Consider the following 23,172-nt stretch of genomic DNA (forward strand, 5'->3'; position numbering starts at 1 on the left):
CTTCCTAAGCTCCCCACCATGAACACCTCTGCCCCTTGCTCATCTGGCTTGCGGGCTCCCCAATACCCAAGCCCTGTAACACATTAGCTGCCCTCCCAGTGGGATCCCTAGCTGAAGGGGCCACAGTGGTGTGACCTGGGGTTTGGCCTGGCCATGTGGGTGCCTGTCCCATTGGAATCAGGCTGCAAGGGGGGGTCCAGGCTCCTGCTGGCTGCTGCGGAGGGAGGTGCATGGGTGGGAGCACATGGTCAGGCAGGGCCGGTGAGTGCTCCAGGATGGGGATCCCGCCTGGAGTCAGGGATCTGTGGGTCAAGGCCCACCAGGCATCAGTGGAAAGAATCCTGGCCAAGGCCCGGGCAGAGGTGGGTAACGTTGGACAAGTGATGGTCCTCCCTGGGCACCTGTGCCTGTTTGGTTACCAAAGGACTTGGACCACACGGGTTTCTATCTCTTTGGGGTCTGGGGACCTCAGAACACAGGCACAAACTACTAAGTTTTACCTACAGTTTCAGGCAGGGGGCAAGGAGCTCTGGAATGGAAGGGCTCAAGGGCCCAGTGTCGGGGTCTTCCTGGGAGACCTCAGTTCCTACCCAAGTTGGGAGAGTTCTGAGCTGCTGGGGAGTACCGGTGCCACATTCCCTGCCCCACTCTTGTCACCAACTAGCGCCCCGGAAAAGACAGCGAAGTCCCGTCTCACCTGAGCTGTGGGTCCCGGGGTGCTTAAGTGCGGCCTCTCGGGAGGCCCGAGGCCCCGCCCACCCAAGATCCCACCTCCGGCCCCGCCCAGGCCCCGCCTCTGGGGCGGATCCTCGGCTCCACCCCGCCCCTACCGCCGCATCCTCTCTCCGGCTCCCACTTCCCGCCGCAACTCAGCTCCTCGCTGGGCGCCTAATTGAGCGACTCTCCCGGGTTCTCGCTGCGTGATCCTCCCTGGATTGCGGCCCCTTTGAAACCTGAGGCATCCGTGGCTCCTACGGCTCTGCCCCCGCCCGCAGACCTTGCCCTGGCGTCCACCGTGCGATTCCGAATGGGTATAGGTGTGGTCCTCCCTTCTCCTCTCTCCAGACCCCTGCCCCACTGCCCACCCCCAAAGAGGCCAACTTTTTTTTTTTCTTAAAACATTTTTACTCCTTTCAACCCAGAAACATCACAATCTAAGAGGACGAGTGGGGAAGGGAAGAAAAGCGGGCGCTGGGAGCGTTGGGGGCTTCGATCTGCGCTGGCGGAGCAGAGGTGGGGGAAACCATCTCCTTGCTTTCGCGTTCCCTCCCCCACCGCTGCAGGCGGGCCTGTGGACGGGGAGCGGGCGCCCTCAGGGGCACTTCCGCTCCACACACTGCTTCCCGCCCTCCTCATATTCCTGCTTGGAGATCCACATTTGCTGGAAAGTGCCCTGGGTCGGGGGGGCGACATCGGCGGTCGGGGAGGCTCTGGAGAGAGGGAGAAGCGCCTCCCCACACGCCTCCCGCGCAGGCTCGACCCCTCGGAACCTCCTCCTCAAGCCCACAGCCCTCCCGCAGCCACCAACTTGCCCCATCTTCCTGTCCTCTCCTTCGTATTCAGAGGGCGAATACCTGCTTCATATCGTTCAATCCACGATTCATTCATTCAACAAGTATTTATTGAGCACCAGTCTGCCCGGGGCCCAGGGCTGTTCTCGAGCTGGGAGGTGGAGCTTACAGCCCCAGACCAGCCAACCGGCGCCCCAACACTCCACATCCATTCTCCACCAGATACCCTATCACTCCGTCAGGCCTTCCAAACACGCCAAGTCGCCCCCCTTCCCAAGAAAAATCTTTCCTCCTCCCTCCCCACCATTCCGACACCACCTAACATCAGGATATTAGGATGTCGTCACTTTGGCGCCCCACCTCCACCCTCCCGCTGAAACAAGCGCCTTGAGGGTCTCCAGCCCTGGCATTTCAGACTGCACCCTCTCTGTGGTTGTCCTGCCTCTGTCTGAAAGTTAGTGTGTGTGTCCCTGCTTCTGTCCCTTGGCGTGTCCAGGAAGAACACACCTTCCTGGACCAGGTCATTCCCCTCCCTTCTGCTCACGTGCCAAGGCCCCACCCTTCCCACCATCTCTGGTTTCCAGTGCAGGTCTCTGCGCTGAGTTCCAGACCCAAATACAGTAAGGCCCCTACATACCAACGAGTTTCCTTCTGAGAGCGTGTTCTTAAGTCCAATTTGTTTCTAAGTCTAACGAAGTTAGCCTAGGTACCCAACTAACACAATCGGCTATATAGTACCGTACTTTAATAGGTTTATAATACTTTTCCCACAAGTATATAATGTCTGCTGAAATAAATATAGACACTAGGGATCCAAAGAAATCATGAAGACCACACATAATACTGAACGCAGTTTTAACAAATGTGGTCACAGTGAAGTAACTGGATTAAAAAGATGATATCTGAGTTTTATCTATCATTCCAATATCTATAATATCTAATGTACATTCCTATTCAAAATTCTTCAGAGTGAAATTATTTTATGGGCTTGAAATATAATTTTTAAAGAAATATCTTATGCTAAGGTTGCATATTCTAAGAAGCTCTGCACTAGTGCCAATGAAATGAACACTTCTATTTTTTACAAGTACTGTACTGCAGTACTCTGTGCAGTCCTGTAAAGTACACAAAAGCAAATCACTTGTGGAGGATGCACGTGTGTGACAATGTACGCCAGACACGTGAACTAACTATGTGATTGGACATGCGAACATTCGCATCTTTGAAAGTTCGAAACCCAAAGGTTCGTAAGTAGGGGACTTGCCGTACTCAGCTGTCTTTGGACACCTCCTCCTCAGTGTCCCCCGGGACCTCACCCTCAACATGTCCACAACTGTGTTCACTATCTTCGCCCACACCTGCCCCAAACCTGCTTCTCTGGTCATTCTCACCTTCTACAGTTGCCCTGTCCAAATCCAGTGGCCATTCGCTACATGGAACATTTGAAATGGAGCTATTGAGCACTTGAAATGTGGCTAGTCCGAAATGAGATACGCGCCACATGTCGAATACATACCGGATACCGAAGACTAAACCCAGGGAAAAGAATGTAAAACATCTTAACTTTTATATTGATGACATATTGAAATGATAATACTTTGGATATATTGGATTAAATAGGATATATTCTTAAAACTTAATTTCACGTGTTTCTTTGGACTCTTTTTAATTACGGCTGCTAAAACATTTTAAATGACCTATGTGGCTCACATTACATTCCTCTTGGACAGCGCTGCCAGCATCTAGCATCCTGGGCCTCGTCCTTGAGCCGGTTCCCTCTTACCTCGCGTATCCAAACAGTGTCCACATTCTGTCAGTCAGACCTCTGATAAGCTTTCAATTCCACCCCGATATCTGCTCCGCCGTCAAATGCAGGTCACAGTGGAGACCACAGCGGCTCCCTCCAATCCACTCTCTGCTCTGCAGCCCAAGTGAATTCACTCAACTCAGGTCTCACGGCATCTGCCCACTGCCTTTGGCCTCGCCTAGCTCCCCCCAGGAGCCAAGCACCCTCTCTCCCACTTTGCCTCATAAGTTCTTACTCTCTCTTTCATCTCAGCTTGAGTGTCCCTTAGAGGCCCTTCATGACCCCTGAACAAAATCAAGTCTTCCTTTGAAGGAACACCCCACGCTTTGTGATGACCTCCTGTTTAATCGTCTCGGCTTCCAGGCTGTTCCCACGCACAGAGGCGGGGACTAGGTCGGGCTGTCCGTCCACTTCAGGTGCACGGGAGGCCCTCAACAACTGTGTGACTGACACACTCTCAGCCCTGAGCTAACTTCAGGGCTTCAGTCTCCTGTCACTCTGACCATTGTTTCTGTCTCCTTGGGGGCACCCACTCTAGTGGATATCCTCCTTGTCCTGTCATGGCCCTGCTGTCCCACTCTGTGTGGCTGACACCTGCACCCCCAGATGCAGTTTGCATCTTCACCTCTCGCTCAGCGTCTTGCCTCTACCCCAGCAGCTGGTCCAGACTGAACTCCCCGCCTACCGCCCTAGAACCAACCTGCCAGCCTCCTTCTGTTTGCCCCTTGCTCACCACCCCATCCCCACTGCTACCCATTCCATGACTCCAGGACAATAGGAAGAACCTCCTGGCAAGGTCCCCTCACATCCGGCTCATACCCTGATCCCCAAAGACTCATGTCTGACATAACCTTCCCAAATGTGCCTGTGGCCATCACATCACCTTGCCCCAAACCTTCAGGGTCTCACCCTGGCACACAGGGCCACCACAATCTCATCCCAGCCAACCTCTCCGGCTTCCTGTCCTCCTCTCCCTGATTTGTGTCCTGATGTAGGATCCACCTTTCTGGGAGCAGTGACTGCCCTTTCATAAATGTTTGTTGAATGAATGAATGAGGAGGCAGGCAAGGCGATGGGGGCTGTCTGGATCTGCCCTTCCCCACATTCAGTGCTAGGCCAGGCCCCTCCCCTCTCACCAGTGAGGCCAGGATGGAGCCCCCGATCCAGGGGCTGAACTTGCGCTCCATGGTGCTGTTGCTGGCGATGAGCTTCAGTCTCATGCTCTGGGGAGAAAGAGGGGCTGGGGGAAGCAGACACCTGGCTTCTGGGAAGGGACAGGGCTGGGGGTAGGGAAGACTGGGAAGCCACAGCAGGAAGGGGCCACTCTGGTGGCCAGAACGTTTGCTTGATGTGTGGGAAGGAGGAAGGACTTGGTCCTGAAGGGCTGAGCCAGGACTGGAGTCCAGGGCCCTGGCCAGGGGTGGGTTCCTACCGGTGGAGTCTTCTGGGAAAGCTCTCGATTGAGCCTGTCAGTGAAGCCTTGGAGCAGCGTGTTCCCACCAGTGACAATGACACTGCCGTACAGGCCCTGAGAGCAGGGAGGAGGATTGAGCAGTCACGGGACGGCCCCTCCCCACCCCCCAGCTTCTCCTGCGCCTCTCTGCCAAGACTCAGGCTTGGGCCTCACCGGGCGAATGTCAATGTCGCACATGCCGATGCTGGTGGTCACCACGTGGCCCACACCTAGCATGGTGTTCCCCGAAAGGCCCTGCAGAGAAAGGTGACTGGGCTTTGGGCCCTCTGTCCCCTCTCCCAGACCTCTGTGATCCTTCCCAGCTTCTCCCACACCCCAGGATCCAGGGCCCTCCACCCAGCCCCACCTTGACATTGGAGGGATCAAACAGGCCCTCAGGGATGCGGAGTCGCTCCGCACCATAGTCTGTGTTGTAGCCATTGGGCATCTCGTAGTGCACTGTGGGCATCTGCGCAGCCACCCTGCCCAGGAAGGAGCAAGACTCTGCTTGGGGGTGCTCCCAAAACACCAGCGGTCCCCCCTGAGCTCCAGGCCTGCCCCCTTTCCACCCCCCACCCCCCAGCCATGAGCTGCACTTACTGCTCGTCGTAGGGAGAGTCCGAGACCTGCAGCACGGAGGCCTGGAAGTCCTGGATCACCTCCTGAGAACCCAGGGAGGTGGTGAGGGCTGGGTTCCCATCTCAGGGCCCACCCCACTCCGCCTGCAGGGCCTCTGTCCCTCCCCGCGGCTCACGGCAGGGGACTAGGAGGTGGGGGGCGCGGGGGTTTGGGGGGATTTCTCCAGCGCCTCACATTGCACATGTAGTTATGCCAGGACTTGGAAACCTGGGGTAACTTCTCCTTCTTCTTCCAGTTTGGGGGGGCGCCCTCCCGTACGGGCTCCTGTGGGGACACAGCCTGTGAGCACCCTACCCCATCCCACACTGACCCAGCCTACCCTGACCACACCTGCCCGCTCTGCAGCTAATGGGCACTGGGTTCTCTGCTCTGTTGCCCAGAAAAGGTGTTTCTCCCCCTTCCCTGTTAGAGGAGAGAGAACGGGGAAAGCCCATCCCCACAGATGCCATGTGTGCAGCGGGTACAGCTGATCTGAAAGGCTTTGGTCAGAGAACACTGAGCGCCCTGGGGAATCCAGTAGGCGGCCAGACCTTAAGGAAACAGCCTTTTACGGATCCATGTTCCACGTGGGGATCCCTTGCATGCAGTGTCTCATTTAACACTCGCGGCAGCCCTACATGCTGTTATTCCATTTTACAGGGGAGGAAACTGAGGCTTCGGAGCTTCAGTCTCATGTTCTAGGTCACACAGCTCTTCTGTGGCAGAAGCAGACCTTGAACCTGGGTCTACTGGACACCAGTAACCACCACACTGGCCCTCACATACACATCCTGCTAGCAGTTGGCTGTGGGACCTCGGCCATATCCCTCAGCCTGTCCAGATCTCTGATGCCTCCATTGCAAATTGAGGGCTGAGGGTCCTTCTGGGGCCTGGCTGCTCCCCACCCTGATATCTGATGGGTCAGTGGGTCGACAGTCATAGGGTCAGTGCCCAGGACATCCCAGAGGCTCCACCTTGGCTGCGATCATGTAAGGCGGGATGATGTCAATTGCCATTTCCTGGAAGAGCTCTCGGCACTGCATGGAGATGAAGTCCCCTGCCAGGGGTGACTTGACAATGCCTGGAAAGGAGGGGGTGTCAGGACCTGGTCCCTCAAGGCACCCCCGACCCCTGCCGAGGCCCCACCTTGCTGCAGGACGTAGCCATCGTGCACTGGAATGGCCGTGGTGTGGGTGGCCCCACTGTCCAGCACCAGACCTGTGGAGCGTCCATTCGCAAAGCTGGTGTGGGATGGGTAGGTCAAAGAGACAGCAGCAAGAGGGGGCTGGGACCCGAGTCTGGCCTAGTCACTCTCTTCTTTCCTGGATCCAGCCCATTCCCAGTCTGCAAATCTCTCCTTCTAGTTTGTGACCCATCTGCTAAAGAAAGGCAGCTGAGACCCTTGTCACTTTTTTCTTGTCCGAATCACACTCTCTTCCTCTATTTCTCCCTTTTGAGCTCCCAGCCTCTCTTTAGGTTTAGTTCTATGTCCCATGGGCTCTCTGAAATTAGGGGCTATATCGCCCCACTGCCTAGCATAGGGTTCAAGGCAAGGCAGATCCTTAAATAAAATAAATGCTGATTGGCTGCTTGGGAAGGGAACAAACACCTCAGTGTCATATACCCTTCCCTCCTCCCTCCAGCCCCAGCCTCTGCTGTCTACTTGTCCCTACTCTCAATGCCCAGCCTGATCCAAGGAATGGGAAAGGGCCGCTGAGCTGGCCACCCCAAGGTCCAAGGCACTTAGCCCCCAGGGGCCCTCTGCACTAATGGGGCTCAGGGGGCTGTCTGCCCATCCAGGATATTACTCTCCATAGAATCAGGCCCAGCCTCCAGCTCAGAACGCCACACCCCCCACCCTGACCCTCCACTCTGGCAGAGAAGCTTAACCCAGTGGATACGCAGTAAGCACAGCTGTCTTGCACAAGAAGAAGGCAGGAATGTTGTACTGCTCGAACATCAGCTCCGTCAGCTTCTCCCGCTTGGCCCGTGTGTTCCACTGAGGAGAAAGCGCAAGAGGGGAAGATTCAGGAAGGGAAAGGCACCGATCCACGTACATACCCGCCACCCCAACATGTATCTTGCGCTGAGGACAGAGGTCAGGTCCCCTGACCCTCATAGATCTTTAGAATGTGAGAACTATAAAGAACTTTAAAGATCACAATTCAAACTCAACTGAAGAAAACAAAACTTAGAGAGGGAAACTGGCCCAGATCACACAGAAAGCTCTTGGTGGAGCTGGGTCTAGAGTCACAGTCTCTTGACTCGTAGCCCAGTACTCTTGATGGTGCAATACGCACTTCAGCCCCCCCACCCCCAGCCGCCAGTACATCCCTCTTCCTCACTCTAATCATCTCAGAGGCAAGAAAGCTGAGGAAGAAGATTTCTGGGTAAAAATGTTGGATTGAATACAAACATCTACTTTTATTCCCTCCCAAGATCCCAGCAAAACTATAATAGAGGGAGAATTAATTTAAAAAACAACAACAAAAAACCCCCAAACTCACAAAAGCCAACAGGCACATAAAAAGATGCTCAGGGCTTCCCTGGTGGCAAAGTGGTTGAGAGTCTGCCTGCTGATGCAGGGGACACAGGTTCGTGCCCCAGTCTGGGAAGATCCCACATGCCGCGGAGCGGCTAGGCCCGTGAGCCATGGCCACTGAGCCTGTGCGTCTGGAGCCTGTGCTCCGCAACGGGAGAGGCCACAGCAGTGAGGCCCACGTACCACAAAAAAAAAAAGATGCTCAATATTTTTGCCCATTAGGGAAATGCAAATCAAAAGCACAATGAGATTCCACTTCACACCCACTAGGGTGGTGATAATAATTTAAAAACAAGACAAAACGAAAAAACAGAAAATAACAAGTGTTGGAAAGGATGTGGAGAAATCAGAACCCTTGTCCATTGCTGTTGGGGAGGTTACATGGCTCAGCTGTAGAAAATGATTGGCAGTTCCTCAAAAAATTAACATAGAATTATCACATGCCCCAGCAATTTCACTCCTAGTTATATACCCAATGGAATTGCAAACACGTACTCAAACAAATCCTTGTACACAGCTGCCCACAGCAGCTCTATTCACGACAGCCAAGGTGGAAATAACTCAAATGTCCATCAGCAGATGAGCAGCAAAACAAATTGTGGTATATCCATACAATGGAATATCACTCAGTCAGCTACAACATAAATGGACCTTGGAAACATTAATACAGACATAAAAAGTCACATACTGTATGATTCCATTTATATGAATGATCCAGAATAGATACATCCATAGAGGCAGAAAACCAACTGATGGTTGCCAAGGGCTGGGGGCAGGGGGAGTGGAGAGAAACTGCTAAATGAAAATGGGTTTTCTTTGGGGGTGATGAAAATGTGTTTTTGTTTTTGTTTTTTCGGTACGGGGGCCTCTCACTGTTATGGCCTCTCCCGTTGTGGAGCACAAGCTCCGGACGCGCAGGCTCAGCGGCCATGGCTCACGGGCCCAGCCGCTCCGCGGCATGTGGGATCTTCCCGGACCGGGGCACGAACCCGTGTCCCCTGCATCGGCAGGCGGACTCTCAACCACTGCGCCACCAGGGAAGCCGATGAAAATGTCTTGAAACTAGATAGAGGTGATGGTTGCAGAACATTGTGAATGTATTAAATGCCACTGAATTTTTAACTTAAAAAAGATTAATTTTATGTCATGCGAATTTTACCTGAGAGACAGAGAGGCATAAACCCTTAAAGCTTAAGAAGAACAAGAAATGAGAAAACAGCAACAAATTTTTGAAGGTTGGAAATCAGTTAGGTGAGCAGTAACTGACTTAACATATTCAAGAATGCTGACTCCTAAACTGGTAGTGGAAAAAGCCAACAACAGCCTGTGCTAAATGGCAGAATCCTCACAGGGATTGGGAATTGGTAGTTTCAGGTAGCTCTGAAAGTGGAAGGAAAGGGGAAATAAAATAAGATTGTTTAAAGCTATTCAAGTAACAGATCCCTAAACTCTCATCCTAATTCCATGGCACTAGGCTATTGCCCACTCCAACCTCAGCAGAAGAGTGGAAATTTATTCTCTGGAGAGAGTAAAACTGAGGGTCTCTGAACTGGTGGGACCCTTGTCACTGTTGGGAGTGAGGACACTATACTTAAAAGAGGGGAATTAAGTGATGCCATGCATATTGAATGCTGATAACATCAGCCCTATTTGCTCACTTGGCTTCCAGAAAGGGGTTGGGCAGTCCAGTCTTCAGGTTGGAAGTCTTCCCTGTGAGTTACATCAAAGATCTAAAGATGCAACATCCCAGTCAGACCATCCTATAACAAAGATTGCAGTCAGCAAGTCACCCTGCCCAATCAGCTTTTTAGTCCCCCATTCCTAAACATATGCAGACAGCCAAGGATTTGTGGAAATCTGAGAAAAACCTAGGAAATGAGATAAAGACTCCCAAGAAAGGGCAGGGAAAAAAAGCAACTTGGAAGAACAATAAGTATACAAGGAGACGAAAACTTCCAAAGACAAAACTAATAATATCCCTATGAGATAACAAATAATATTGCACCCATGAAATAAGAATAGGATGGTCTAAAGAGTAACATTCATGGAATAATAAAGACCTCCCGGGAAATAAAAATGCAGGAGCAGGAATGAGTTAAAAACTCAATAGGGGCTTCCCTGGTGGCTCAGTGGTTAAGAGTCTGCCTGACGATGCAGGGGACGCGGGTTCGTGTCCCAGTCTGGGAAGATCCCACATGCCATGGAGCGGCTAGGCCCGTGAGCCATGGCCACTGAGCCTGCACGTCCAGAGCCTGTGCTCCGCAACGGGAGAGGCCACAACAGTGAGAGGCCTGTGTACAGTAAAAATACAAAAACAACCAAAAAAAACCCAAAAAACTCAATAGAAGAGGTGAAAAACAAATTGAGGGAATATCTTGGAAATAAGAGGAAAAAGATAAAGAGATGGAAAACATAACAGAAAAGATGAGAACATTAGGAGACCAGTTCAGGAGGTACAAAATCCAAATAATAGGATTTCTCAAAAGAGAGAATAGAGAAAATTGAAAGAAATAAATCATCAAATAAGTAATTAAAATTTTTTCACTGAGTTGAAAGACATAGGTTTCCAAAATAAAGTGACACATTGGGTGTCCAGAGCCACGGACAAAAATAAACCCATATAATATTGTGAAATTGTAAAACACTGAGGACAAAGTGAAAATTTTATAAACTCTAAGAAAGAAAAATAAGTTACACCAAAGGATCAGGAAATAAATGTTTTTGGCCTTCTTGATAGTAACAGTAGATGCTAGAAGATATTGGAGAAGTGCCTTCAAGATTCCAAAGAAAAATGATTTCCAACCTGGAGCGTTATACCTAGCTAAACTATCAATCCAAGGTTAGACATGCAAGGTCTCAAAAATGTTACTTCTTATGACCTTTCTAAGGCAGTTAGTGGAAGATGTGCCCCATGAAAACAAGGAAGAAAATAAAGAAAAGGAGTCATGTGATACAGGAAACAGGACTTCTAATACAGGAGAGGGGCAAAGTGTTTCCTTAAGATGATGGTGAAGGGAGATGTCAGGATGATAGCTACATCTTCTGCGTAGAAGGTAACTAGTCCAAAGTAGAGCAGGTCAGTGGGCTCCTGAGGAGGTTTCTTGAAGATGAAATTGATAGAACACCTTAAGGAATTAATGTCTTGAGAAAAGATATAGATAACTGATGAATAATTTAGGGCCACATTATTAAGTAGATAGAAAAACTAAGGAAAACAGAACCAAGACAATTTTCAGTGCTAGAGAAAACAAAAAGTTGCACAGGAAAGGAAAATAAACCACAGTTTATTGCCTGGTTCAGGCCTGATTAGCATACATAATAATAAGAGTGTAAATACTGAATATTGATCTTAAAAAAACCCAAAACCCTAAACTACAACTGTACTTTAGGTAAGAAATAAGAAATGTGTGTGGTGTGGGCTGGGGAGGAAAGAGAGCCAAATGCTCATTTTCTATAGTGGGAAATCCACAGATTATGTTTAAAGCTAAAAAATTCACAATCAGCAATTTAAGTGTGATATTTAGAGATATAAAAGGTAATGGCGGGACTTCCTGGTGGTCCAGTGGTAAAGAATCTGCCTTACAATGCAGGGCACATGGGTTCGATCCCTGGTCTTGGAACTAAGATCCCACATGCTGCAGGGCAAACAAGCCCACGCGCCTCAACTAGAGAGCCCATGCGCCCTGGAGCCTGCATGCCACAACAAGAGAGAGAAAATACGCACACCACAACTAGAGAGAACCTGTGGGCCACAGCGAAGAGCCTGTGCCGCAATGAAAGATCCAGCAAGCCGCAACTAAGATCCAACGCAGCCCAAAAAATAAATAAATAAATAAACAGGGGCTTCCCTGATGGCGCAGTGGTTAAGAATCCACCTGCCAATGCAGGGGACACAGGTTCGAGCCCTGGTCCGGGAAGATCCCACATGCCGTGGAGCAACTAAACCTGTGTGCCGCAACTAATGAGCCTGCACTCTAGAGCCCGTGAGCCACAACTACTGAGCCCACGCACCTAGAGCCTATGCTCCGCAACAAGAGAAGCCACCGCAAGAAGCCTGCGCACTGCAACAGAGAGTAGCCCTCACTCACTGCAACTAGAGAAAGCCTGCACGCAGCAACAAAGACCCAACGCAGCCAAAAATAAATAAATTCATTAAGAAATAATAATAAATAAATATTTTTTAAAAAGGTAATAGCAAAAAAAAAAGCTAAAAGAGAAAAGAGCTATTGCCTCTGGAAAAGGGGCAATAGAAGGAGGAGGCTATGAATGGCATTTTTTTTCTTAACATACTTTATAAAACAAATTGATTCTTTACATGTATATATAATATTGACAAAGAATGTAAGTTAAAAGGTCATAAAAGGACTTGGGGTGGTGGGGCAGTGTATAAGGTTGACTGCGGGAAGGGCAAGTGGATAGAGCTGGAGGAGAGAGGGAGGCGTGGAGACTAAACCAGGGAGGAAGGAAAGTGGTTGAAGATGATGGAGTTGGAAGGAAAGTTTGAGAAGCGAAGTGGAGTGAGTGATGGCTTGAGGAGAGAGGTGAATGGTGGGCCCCAGGGCTTGACTAGCAGCTGGATGAGGCACTTACCGGGGCCTCTGACATGAGCACTGGGTGTAGATTTGGCTCAGACTTGACGTGTTTGCTGTAGGTGTGATCCAGGATCGCACGGAAGCACTCCCAGTCCTCGACTGGGGCCAGGAGACCAGTGGAGAGATGAGGGTGGGCAGGCAGGAGTCCAGGGACAGGAAGGAAAGGAAGGAGGGAAGGAAAATCCGGGGGAGGGGAAATAAGACAAGCTCCAGCAGAAGTCCCCCCTTCCCAGGAATCTGGTGGCCCCTGGTTAGGAACCAGGCAGCTGTGGGAAGAAGTGAGGGCATCCCCGGGACTTGGGCTGCTGCAAGGAAGACTCTGTGGATGTGGGGTGCTGTGCCCCAGGTTGTTGGGTGTGGGCTCTGAGTCTGTGTCAGGAGGCAGTGGGTGGGGGCCCCGTACTCATGCCATTCTTGAGGGGTGACATGACCTCCGCTCCATCCCGAGGCACGTGGAGGGCATTGGTGTCGATGTGAAAGATCTTCCCTTTCTTCTCCTTCTCCCCCTCCAACTCCAGCCCGCCCCCCTCCTCCGCGGCCAGCAGCCCCACTGTGGTGGGAAAGTCAGCCTGGAGGGGGGGCATGGGCGGAGAGAAATCAATCTCTTGCCCGGTTCCAGGCCCATGGCAGGGCCCTCAGCCCACCCCTGGGTTTACTCCCTCATTCCCACTCAGCAAAGCTTCTCTCTGGGCTCCGAGAGCCCTGGATCACTGGGAAGCCTGGAGGGGAGCCCTAGGTTTTGGGGAGGGGGCTGGAAGGCTCACCTTGGGGCAGTCCTCCCCAGCGTACCCAGCGCGGACTGAGAAGGAGCCAATGTCAAAGACCAGCGCCCCCACCTCATCTGTGCGGGGAGACAGACTTGTGAGGGGATCTCTCCCAAACTCTCTCCTCTTGGATTGTTCCGAAAGGAGGTCAGGGCAGAGCCACCTTCAACGCCGGACGGTGCGGGTGGGAGCTCGGCCAACAGTTTAGGGTCCTGGGAGTGGGGGTCAAGACCCCAAAGTCCCTTTCTGCTCAGTGGCCGTTTTCAGGCGACTATCCTTGCTGGGCTAGGGGCCGGGCGGTGGTGGGTTGAATGGTAGAGAGGTTGGGCCCGGTGCGCGCGAACGTCCAGGGGCGGGGGTCGAAGGTGGGAGTGGCGCAGGACACAAACCAGGGGCTAGACCTGCTCGAGCGCCGAGGTGCCAGGCCCCAGGGTGCCCAGAGCTTGGGTCTCGCGGGTTCGGGGCGCTGGGATTCGGGCGAGGCCGCGCCAGGCTGGAGAGCCCGAAGCCCGAGGCTCGCTCACCTCCGCCGTAGACGCCCCCGCTCATAGTGCCCTCTCAGCGCTGCTCGCGGCCCGTGGGCAGCGGCGGGATCAGCACCGAGGCTGCCGGACAGCTCCCGGGACCCCGGGCGGGGCGGGGCGCGGGGCGGCCAATCGGGAGGCCAGGTTCCCCGCCCCCAACGGCGCCGCCGATAGGCTGAGAAGCCAGACAATAACCCGGCAGGGGGCCGCTGCTTTAAAGGGGCAGACACCTCAACCTTAGGCGCCGGGGAGGGGGTTAGCAAGGACCTCGAGGCCGGCCCTAAGGGATAGGCTGGCAGAGAGCAGGAGTACGCAAGAGATGGAGACCTTGTCCATTCGGAGTCTGTAGGGTGACTGACGGGGGGCCTCTGCTCCCTTACTTTTTAAATGGGGTCTAGAAAAGGGCGCCATCGTCTCCGAGACGCGTCCATTCTCAGGCTCCTGAGCAAGGTTCTGCCATACCCAGGACTGAATGAAATCACTGGGAGAGGGAGGGTAGGGAAGGAGAGGGAGAGGTACGGGAAGGGGTTGTCTCCATTTTCTCCCTGTTTCTTGCCACCCTTGTCTTTCTGATGGTCCCTCTTTTCCTCGCTGGTCCTCTGGTGCCTGGGCCTTATACATACACACGTTTATGCACATGTACACACGTTCACACATGGCGCTCAGCTAAACCAGCTTTAGTTTCCTTTCCCTCTCCCTCTCTTTTCATCTGTTCTTCTCAGGAGTTATTTATCAAGCAAGTAGATTTTCCCCTCATAGGCTCCTAGGTCCTTCTTGGCTCCTGGCATGAGGCCATCTCCACAGCAGTTTTGAAAGAGAAGGTGAAGGAGTGGCTCTGACAGCCTGGCTCAGCTGAGAGACTCTTATGTGAGCATATGGGTAGGTGTGTGCCTGTATGTATGTGAGTGTGTCAGCATTCGTGTGCATATGCATATGTGCATGTGTTGGGGGCACTCCCACCTACTTGTTTAGGGGTGGGGGGCAATAAGACCAGAGATAGCATTGGAAGAGTGTTCTGTGTGATGGCCGGCCGAATGCCCCTGAAGGTTCTCAGCTCATCAGATACTCATTCTGTAAGGGACTCCACCCTTCCTTAGCCAAAGGACAGATAGTTTGAGCTGGCTCATCCGTTACCCACTGGCGACAGTGGCATTTCACATGCCCAGGGGTGGTTCTGAGCCCAGGCCTGGCTCCCCAGACTGGAGGCTTCAGTGGGAGGGGTGAGCTGATTCAGGAGTTGGGAAACAGAAATATCCCAGCGTGAGCCTAGGTCAGCCGTTGTCCTCTATAAATTGAGGCCTGGATGAATTGGAACAGCCCCTTAACCTCTCAGCGCCTCATTTCTTCATCTTTCAAAATGCTGAGGTGAGAATTAAAGGAGAACACTGGAGGGGAAAATGATTCTATTCATGGTCTGCACCTCTCCTTTTTGTTGACATTGAGTAATGTTGCTTCACTTCCCTTGTAAATTCACCTTGTCAATTCCCACTGTCCCCTCCCCCATCCCAGTCAGGATCTCAGATTCAGAAACGACCCCAGTCAGGGGAAACCTTACTGATCCTGGATACAACTCCTAGATTTTATAGGGATTTCCCCAGATAGAGGCAGGGCCCTGTCTTGGGTCACACAGCCCACTGGGGCAGAGCCAGGACTAGAACTCACATCTCTCATCAGCCAGTTGACAGATGACGTTGTTTCATAACACCTCTATGTCCCTCTGCAAGCTTCATTGTCCCCATTCGTAGGACAGGTGGTGGTGAGGACTCAAGAATCAAGTTCCTGGCTAAGAGCTGGGCACACAGGGCTATTCAGCAAACACCGGGTCTTAAGAAAATCCCTAGGGCATTTTTGAGGCTTTAAAATTATTATCCATTTATTCATAGAAATCTGTAGTCTATCTGGTAAAATGATTTTTCCTCTCATGGTTGGTAGAAAAGCTAAAGTCAGCGAACTACCGACTAGACTTGATTTACCGCCCAGACAACTGTGGCCAATTTCCATTTGTCATAGGATCTGACATGATATGCTATTGCATGATGGAAGTGGTTAAGGTAAAGTTTATTAATATATTTCATTCATCCATTCATTGATTCAACAAACATCTTTTATGCCTACGGTGTGCCAGGCATTGTACAAAGTATGGGAATACTAAGGTACATAAGATATATCCCCACTCTCAAGGAGTCTTGGTGCAGTGGGGAGCTCAGACATGCATGAAAGTGGGGTGAAATGGAGGCCCAGAGGAGGGAGGGGCTACCTGTCTCTGAGAGTCCAGGGAGGCTTCTAAAAGTGAAGTTTGAATTGTGAAGGATAAATAGGGGTCACCGGTGAACAAGGTGGGGAAGGTCCTCCACCCAGAGAACAGTGTGAGCAAAGGTCCATATGTGGAAATAGGAGAGTTGGAGATGAGCTGGTGGCAGAGACCAGCGTCAGGGGAAGATGAAACTAGAAAAATAGTCAAAGACTGACTCGTTAGGCTTCCCTGGTGGCACAGTGGTTGAGAGTCTGACTGCTGATGCAGGGGACACGGCTTCGTGCCCCGGTCTAGGAAGATCCCACACGTGGCGGAGCGGCTGGGCCCGTGAGCCATGGCCGCTGAGCCTGCGCGTCCGGAGTCTGTGCTCTGCTACGGGAGAGGCCACAACAGTGAGAGGCCCGCGTACCACAAAAAAAAAAAAAAAAAAAGACTGACTCGTTTATGCCTGAACCCTGTTTTTACTTAGCAAACACAAAGCATCTGCTATGTGCCAGGCACTGTATAAATGCTTTACAAATATTAAGTAATTTAGTCCTCATAATGACCCGATCATCATCTCCATTTTGCAAGGGAAACAGAAGCATGGAGAGGTAAATGACTGGCCCAAGTTCACTCAGCTGGTAAGGGACAGCTGAGATTTGAACTGTGGCATGTGAAGAGTATTGGTCCTGGGGAAAATGTTGCCGTACTTCTATTCATTTCATAGATGTTCTCCAGGTGCCTGATAGGCACTGGGAATAAAATGGCTCATATAACTTGATGTGACTCTCACTGAGTTTAATGTCTATTTTAGAAGATAGATGATTAAACAATTAGCTCAATAAAGTCATCTGGAGGTTCTCACGCTAGCCAAACCTGAGCACCTGGTAATGACATTGAAGGTGGTAGGACCATGACCCCCAGACCCCACACCTTGGATAGGATTTGGCATCTTGTTTGTGTCTATTCATTGCTTGGTAAGCTCTCACCGAGACCTCTTCCAGACAAGCCAAGTGCCCTGGCTTCCCAGGGAGCCCCTAGTGCAGGTGGCAAGTGCCCAGAAAGAAAGTCCAGTAAAGACTGCAATAGGCACGGAGCCAGCACTGCAGTGGGGCACAAACAGTGATGTAGTTAGGGAAGCAATATTTAAACTAAGACTGAGAAAATGAAAAATTTCCCAGCTGACAGGAAGTAGAATTGGAATGGGGGGTGGAAGGCATTCTTAATAGAGGGGAAAAGACCCAGCCTCTCTGTCTTGCAAAGAAGCTTGGCCCTTGTCATGGAGTCAGTGGGGAACTACTGCATGGTTTTGAACAGCAAAGTTATATGATCCAACTTGCATTTTAGAAAGATACCTCCTGGAAGCTATTTGGTAGGTTGATTAGAGAGGGACTATCCTGAAAGGCCAGGAAATAGGCAAGGTAATAGCAGCTGGCGTACAGTAGAACGGATAGATTTAAGTAATATTGGAGAGGTAGCACTGACAAGATGTATTCACTGATGACGTAGACTGCTAGCCTTACATCAATAGCCATCTCCCTCCTTTCTTTTTTTTCTAAATAAGTTTATTTACTTTAGTTATTTTTGGCTGCGTTGGGTCTTTGTTGCTGCACGCGGGCTTTCTCTAGTTGTGGCGAGCGGGGGCTACTCTTCATTGCGATGCGCGGACTTCTCATTGCAGTGGCTTCTCTTACTGTGGAGCACGGGCCCTAGGCGCGTAGGCTTCAGTAGTTGTGGCTCGCAGGCTCTATAGCACAGGCTCTGTAGTTGCAGCGCACAGGCTTAGTTGCTCCGCGGCATGTGGGATCTTCCCAGACCAGGGACTGAACCTACGTTCCCTGCAATGGCAGCAGATTCTTAACCACTGTGCCACCAGGGAAGTCCCCCTTCTTTGTTTATGAACAATGTTTTAACTGGGTATATGGCTACAGACTACATTTCCCAGCCTTCCTTGCATCTGGCCAACTTCTGAATAGAAGTTAGTGGTGTCCTTAAACAGGAAAGAACTCATGCTTCCATGCCACCCCCCTTCCCAAGAGATGGATTCAGATACAATAGTGGGAAATGCCTGGGCCACATTGGACACAGAGATGGAAGCCACAGGTTGAGGATGGCTGAGATGCCCCACAGTCCTGGGGGATCTATTCTGGGGTTGTCACTTAAGCCACTGAATTTTGGGGACTCTTTGTTCTAGCAGCTTGGACTATAGCCTAACTAATTGACCATCTTTTGGATGTGGGGAATGAGGGGGTGAGAAGCTCCTGGGCAGATGGTGGTGCTGTTAACTGGGCCAAGAGATTCAGAGGAGAAGTAGGGTTGGGTAGGATGGGGTGGGGTGGAAGCGGATTACTTTAGTTTTGAATATGTTGAATGTGAGACACCTGTAAACAGTGATGTGCAGTCACTGTTTTAACAATCAACTCTTCGGGAAAGGGGAATTTCGATCTGAAGCATTTGCTGACTTCCATGGTGTAAATACTCTCACCACAACGATTACAAGTTACTACTACCAACATGACATCATCGAATAAGGAGTTGGGAAGAGAGGTATACAATGGCCTCTTGTGAGCTGGTCCAAGCTAGCACGAGCTGACTCCAGTGCACCACTGTCCATGAACATGCAGGTGGAGACGTTCAGTCTGCAGTTGGACAGACACCAAGTCTGCATGTGGAGACAGAGATCTGAGAGTGATGAGCAATTAAGGGGTAATGAAAGTCCCAGTAGTGCCTGGAGTCACCAGTGAATAACATGGAGAGTGAGAAGAGGAGGCTGAAGCTGGGATCCTGAGAAAATCAACGTTTATAGAGTGTCCTGAAGAGGAGGAGAAGGCTGAGGAGAAGCCTGAGAAAGAACAGTCAGAGGGAGGAGGAAGTGTCCCATGACCCACCAGGGCCAGGTTTTCCACATGTGCTCCAGGGCTTCTGTCTTCTCAGAGAGATTGGTCATCCTCTGGTCATCCCCTACCTGTCTCTATCTTCACCTCTCTCCTTTCTGTCCTTCTCATTATTATCCTTTTCATTATTATTATTTTTATAAACAAGGTTTTTTTAAAATAAATTTACTTATTATTTTTGGCTGCGTTGGGTCTTTGTTGCTGCACGCGGGCTTTCTCTAATTGTGGCGAGTGGGGGCTACTCTTAGTTGCGGTGCGCGGGCTTCTCATTGCAGTGGCTTCTCTTGTTGCGGAGCACGGGCTCTAGGCGCACGGGCTCAGCAGTTGTGGCTTGTGGGCTCTAGAGCACAGGCTCAGTAGTTGTGGCACACGGGTTTAGTTGCTCCACGGCATGTGGGATCTTCCCGGACCAGGGCTTAGAACCCGTGTCCCCGGCATTGGCAGGCAGATTTTTAACCACTGTGCCACCAGGGAAGCCCTTCTCATTATTATCTAAACAAGCTCCAGGAGCTCCCATCAAAACACATATTTCTTGACTCCACATTCTCCTCCCATTGCCGCCCCACCTTTCTATACCCCCTTGCAGCCAAGATTCCCAAAGCCTTGGCCACCTTGGTTGTCTCCACCGCCTCATTTCTCACTTGTCCTCAGCCTGCTGCTAGCAAAGCATCCATTGCAGATGCTCCAGACCAAGCCAGCAGCAGCCTCCACGGTAGTCAATCCTATGCCCTCTTCCCAGTCCAGCTTTGTTTCACCTCTCTGCAGCATTCAGCACAGTTTACCATTCCTTTTTTGGAACAGAATTTTCCAAAAATTCTGTTGGGTTCCAGAATTCCACGTTCTCCTGATTTTCTTCTTAGCTCTCTGGCTTCTCCTTTGGCAGCCTGTTCTCCTCTGCCTGACCTTTAAATGTTGGAGTTCCTCAGGGCTTGGTCTTGGGCCATCTTGTCTTTTCCCTGAACCTCTTTATGATTTCATCTGCTCTAAAATGCCACTCATTCTCAAGGCTCTATTCCAACCCAGACTCCTGCTGAGCCCCAGACCTGCTTCGACAGCCACTACTGAGCATTCTGCCTTGCACCTCTCCTAGGCACCTCAAGCCTAACACGTCCCAACTTAAAACTCTTGATCTTCTTCCCCAAATATATCCCCTTCCAGCTGCTCTGCTCTCAGTAAATGGCACTTCCAAGCCTCCAGTACTAATAGTTATTTCCATGGTTGTCTACCATCTGTCTCCTCTGTAGATTGTAAGCTCCCTGCAGGCAGAGGAGGGTGCACAAATTCGAGGTTGTATCACCAGGGCCTAAGACGGTGCCTGATACATCTTTGGGACTCAATAAATATTTGCTGATTGGGTTAAAACAAGGAAGCATATTAGCACAGAACCCAAGTGAGAGGAAGCAGTGTCAGATGCCCTATAGAGATTAACAAAATTGGGTTCTAGTCATCTCCTGCTAGTTTACTAAATGACTTTAGGGAAGTCACTTCACCCATCTGGAGATTGAAACTGAAGTAAATATAAGGTCCTTTCCAAATTCTAATTGACATCTCTTATCTACTGCTAATATATCACTGAATTGGTGAGTGCACATACATGGAATTTGTGCTTAAGTAAGAATGACTTTTTTTATTTTCTTTAAAAATTGGTGTTTTGAAAAAAAAAAAAATTGGTGCTTTGACGGGAATTCCCTGGCCGTCCAGTGGCTTAGCACTCAGTGCTTTCACTGCTGGGGCCCGGGTTTAATCCCTGGTTGGGGAACTAAGATCTGCACCCCCCAAAAAAAATTGGTGCTTTGAAAACTATTTGTAATGCCTTCAACAGAGGTTACATGAAAAGTGTGTTTTGATACTTTTACTTTTAAATTTCATGAGGACGCGAAGGCTATTCATTGACTTGAACTTACCAAAACATTTTCACAATCTGTGGGGATCTCATAACAATCCAAGGTGACTTGCAGGGCAGTTAGCTATCAACAGTCTCATTCCATAAATGTGGAAACTGAGGCTTATACTTACATTCTCATCCCTTTACAGGGATGGTCCAGGGGTTCATCAAGAGGCTAGCACTGCACATAGTGAAGTCGACGAAGCTGCCCTGGTTCATATCTTAACTCTGCAGCCCTAGGAATCTGTTTCCACTACTATAAAATGGTAACAATGCCAGTACTTAACTTCATAATATTGTCGTGAGCGCTAAATAAGTACGGAAATCAATAAATATGAGTTGTTATTACGGTGTCATGCAGCCCTGTAAAGAGTTCTACAAAAGCCCACTGAGCAACGTGGGGACACTGCCTGGGCAGGACTTTTCTCACAGCACACCTGAGTTCCCAGGGGCAGAAGCTGCCCCCACTCCTTCCTGCTCGGGTACCTTCGGCATCGCTGCCCTTTCCTCTACAGCGCTGAGGCCTGCGGGCTAGCCCTGCGTGGGTCAGGATCTCTCCAACTCCGCCCCCTAAGTAGGGGCGTGGCCTCACATGCAGGGGGCGGAGCCAGGGCGAGAAGTGGGGCGTCGAACTCCCCTTCCCAGTCTGGAGCCGCCCAATCCGGGAGGGTAGGTCACGTGATCACCCAGCGGTTTCACCCTCCCCTATGCCGGTACCATCTCTGCCAGTCCCGGGGGAGATGTCTTGCGCCTTTTGGGGAGGCAAAGCATCTGTTTTGGTCCGTTTTGCGTGGAAATAGTGTGGAGTAATATCTTTGATGTGACAGGGCCAATATTTGCCCCTTAGGTGGTATTTTCCCTTCCGGGCTCCCCCCACTAAGTAGTTGGTCTCGCCCAGCCGGGCCCTGGGCGCGGCGGCGACGGCCGCGTCACTGGCGGGCGGGATCCCTCCGCTCTAGGGAGAGCAGAGCTGGACGGTGAGTTGCGGTGACTGAGGAAATCCATCCGCGTCGCCGCCGCTGCCGCCTCCGCCGCGGAGGAAGACAGGACCTCCCGCGCTCCTCTAGCGACCCTTCGCAGAGTCCCACCGCCACAGGTACCTCCGCTGATAAAAGGAGTCCTCATTCCCTCTCTAAGCCCCAAATTCCCAGGGGGGAACCTCGCTTCTGTCTCCCCGGTCTGGCCTCTCGGGAGCGGACGTAACTCTCCAGACCTCCCCTCCCTTTTTCTGGCCCCGTCGCTCCCAAACCCGGAAGGGAAACCGGGGGACCCTCGCCTCCAATAACGCACGCTCTCGCTGCACCATCGGGGTTATTTTGCCTGACCCCAGATCCCAGGCCAGCCCCACCTACCTCTTGTTCCCTGAGAAGTTGGGGGTCTAAATTCGGGGCTTCCTCTAGGCCCCGCCCCGCCCCCTTTCCCCACCTCTACCACCCCCTTGCCTGCCCCTGGGTAGCACCCCTCGTGTCCTCCCATTTCGCACCCCCGCCGGCATTCGCCTTGCAAAACTCCAGAGTCCTCAGAGGCAGGCAGGGCCGCGAGGCTACCCTTCTCCTCGTCTCCACCTCGATTTGGGGTCTGCCCGTGTTTTCTGGCCACATTACCCTAGACCGGACACCTCGGCACCCTATTCCCCTTAGTAGTCCTAACCCGACGCTTAGCTCCCAGGCGGCCCCCACCCCCCGCCTAGCTTTCATTTGGGCAAAATGGAGGTCGTGGGGGCCGGAGGACCAGGCCCACTGCGCTTCGCAGCGCGGCACCGGCCCGCGCCTTCCAGCTGCCAGATCCGGGGACCCTCCCTTGTCCCTTCCCCTTCTCCCCACTAGACCTGCGGAGGTGGTTGCACCCCCATTTCTCCGTGGTACCCCCGGCTGCTGTATGCCCAGAACCCGGGCCCGCCTAGGGGGCCCTGGCGAGTGATGGGGATTGAGGTCTGGGAGCGTCGCCCCCGCCCCCAGCGGCTTCCTCCCGGCCTGCTTCCTTCTGCCCCGGGCGTCTGGCGTTGCCGCCCCGCCTGGGCTGCCGGCAGCTGGAAGGAAGGGGCTTTGTCCGGAGCTGGGGAAGTGGGGTGGGGGGCTTTGCCCCCTCCCTTTTTTGGAGGGGCGTCTTCGGGCGCGGGTGTAGAAAAGCTGAACAGAGGGGAAATGTCAGTGGGGAAGAGGAACGCCCAGGGTACGGGGGAAGTGGGAGCAGGATGGGGGACGCCTGGGTGGGCAGAGTGCAGTGTGCATGGCCAGATCACACAGGTGTCTAAAGGGGAGGGGGGGCAGGACTCCGGGCCCTGGAGCGGAGCCAGCCAGGCCCCTGGGGCCCCGGCGCGGAGCCCGCGGGCTGGGCTCCAGGGGG

At 51.9% G+C, this 23,172-nt stretch overlaps 2 protein-coding genes across 3 annotated transcripts in view; one reads left to right on the forward strand and one right to left on the reverse strand.

The window, feature by feature from the left end:
* Window positions 1-1,101: 1,101 nt before the first annotated feature.
* ACTL6B (actin like 6B) lies at window positions 1,102-13,868 on the reverse strand. Of its 2 annotated transcripts, XM_024745489.1 has the most exons (14): window positions 13,812-13,868; window positions 13,288-13,364; window positions 12,927-13,092; window positions 12,522-12,622; window positions 7,291-7,388; window positions 6,536-6,630; window positions 6,364-6,470; window positions 5,585-5,674; window positions 5,372-5,433; window positions 5,139-5,253; window positions 4,946-5,026; window positions 4,751-4,846; window positions 4,455-4,541; window positions 1,102-1,393 (listed from the first exon to the last, which is right to left on the reverse strand). In XM_024745489.1, the coding sequence occupies exons 1-14, from the start codon at window positions 13,834-13,836 to the stop codon at window positions 1,313-1,315; spliced, it is 1,281 nt and encodes a 426-aa protein (XP_024601257.1). In that variant the 5' UTR covers window positions 13,837-13,868; the 3' UTR covers window positions 1,102-1,312. The 2 variants fall into 2 exon arrangements, with proteins under 2 accessions (XP_024601257.1, XP_024601256.1); XM_024745488.1 differs by lacking the exon at window positions 1,102-1,393 and having other exon boundaries at window positions 4,224-4,541; window positions 13,812-13,836.
* Window positions 13,869-21,762: 7,894 nt separating this feature from the next.
* Window positions 21,763-23,172, forward strand: part of GNB2 (G protein subunit beta 2) — a 4,944-nt gene continuing 3,534 nt past the window's right edge. The window contains exon 1 of the mRNA XM_024745381.1: window positions 21,763-21,922. The gene's annotated coding sequence lies outside the window, so the exon portion shown is untranslated. The remainder of the gene's footprint in view (window positions 21,923-23,172) is intronic.

The sequence above is a fragment of the Neophocaena asiaeorientalis genome, unplaced genomic scaffold, assembly GCF_003031525.2.
Source record: "Neophocaena asiaeorientalis asiaeorientalis breed wild unplaced genomic scaffold, Neophocaena_asiaeorientalis_V1.1 scaffold461, whole genome shotgun sequence".
NCBI classification, from domain to species: domain Eukaryota; kingdom Metazoa; phylum Chordata; class Mammalia; order Artiodactyla; family Phocoenidae; genus Neophocaena; species Neophocaena asiaeorientalis.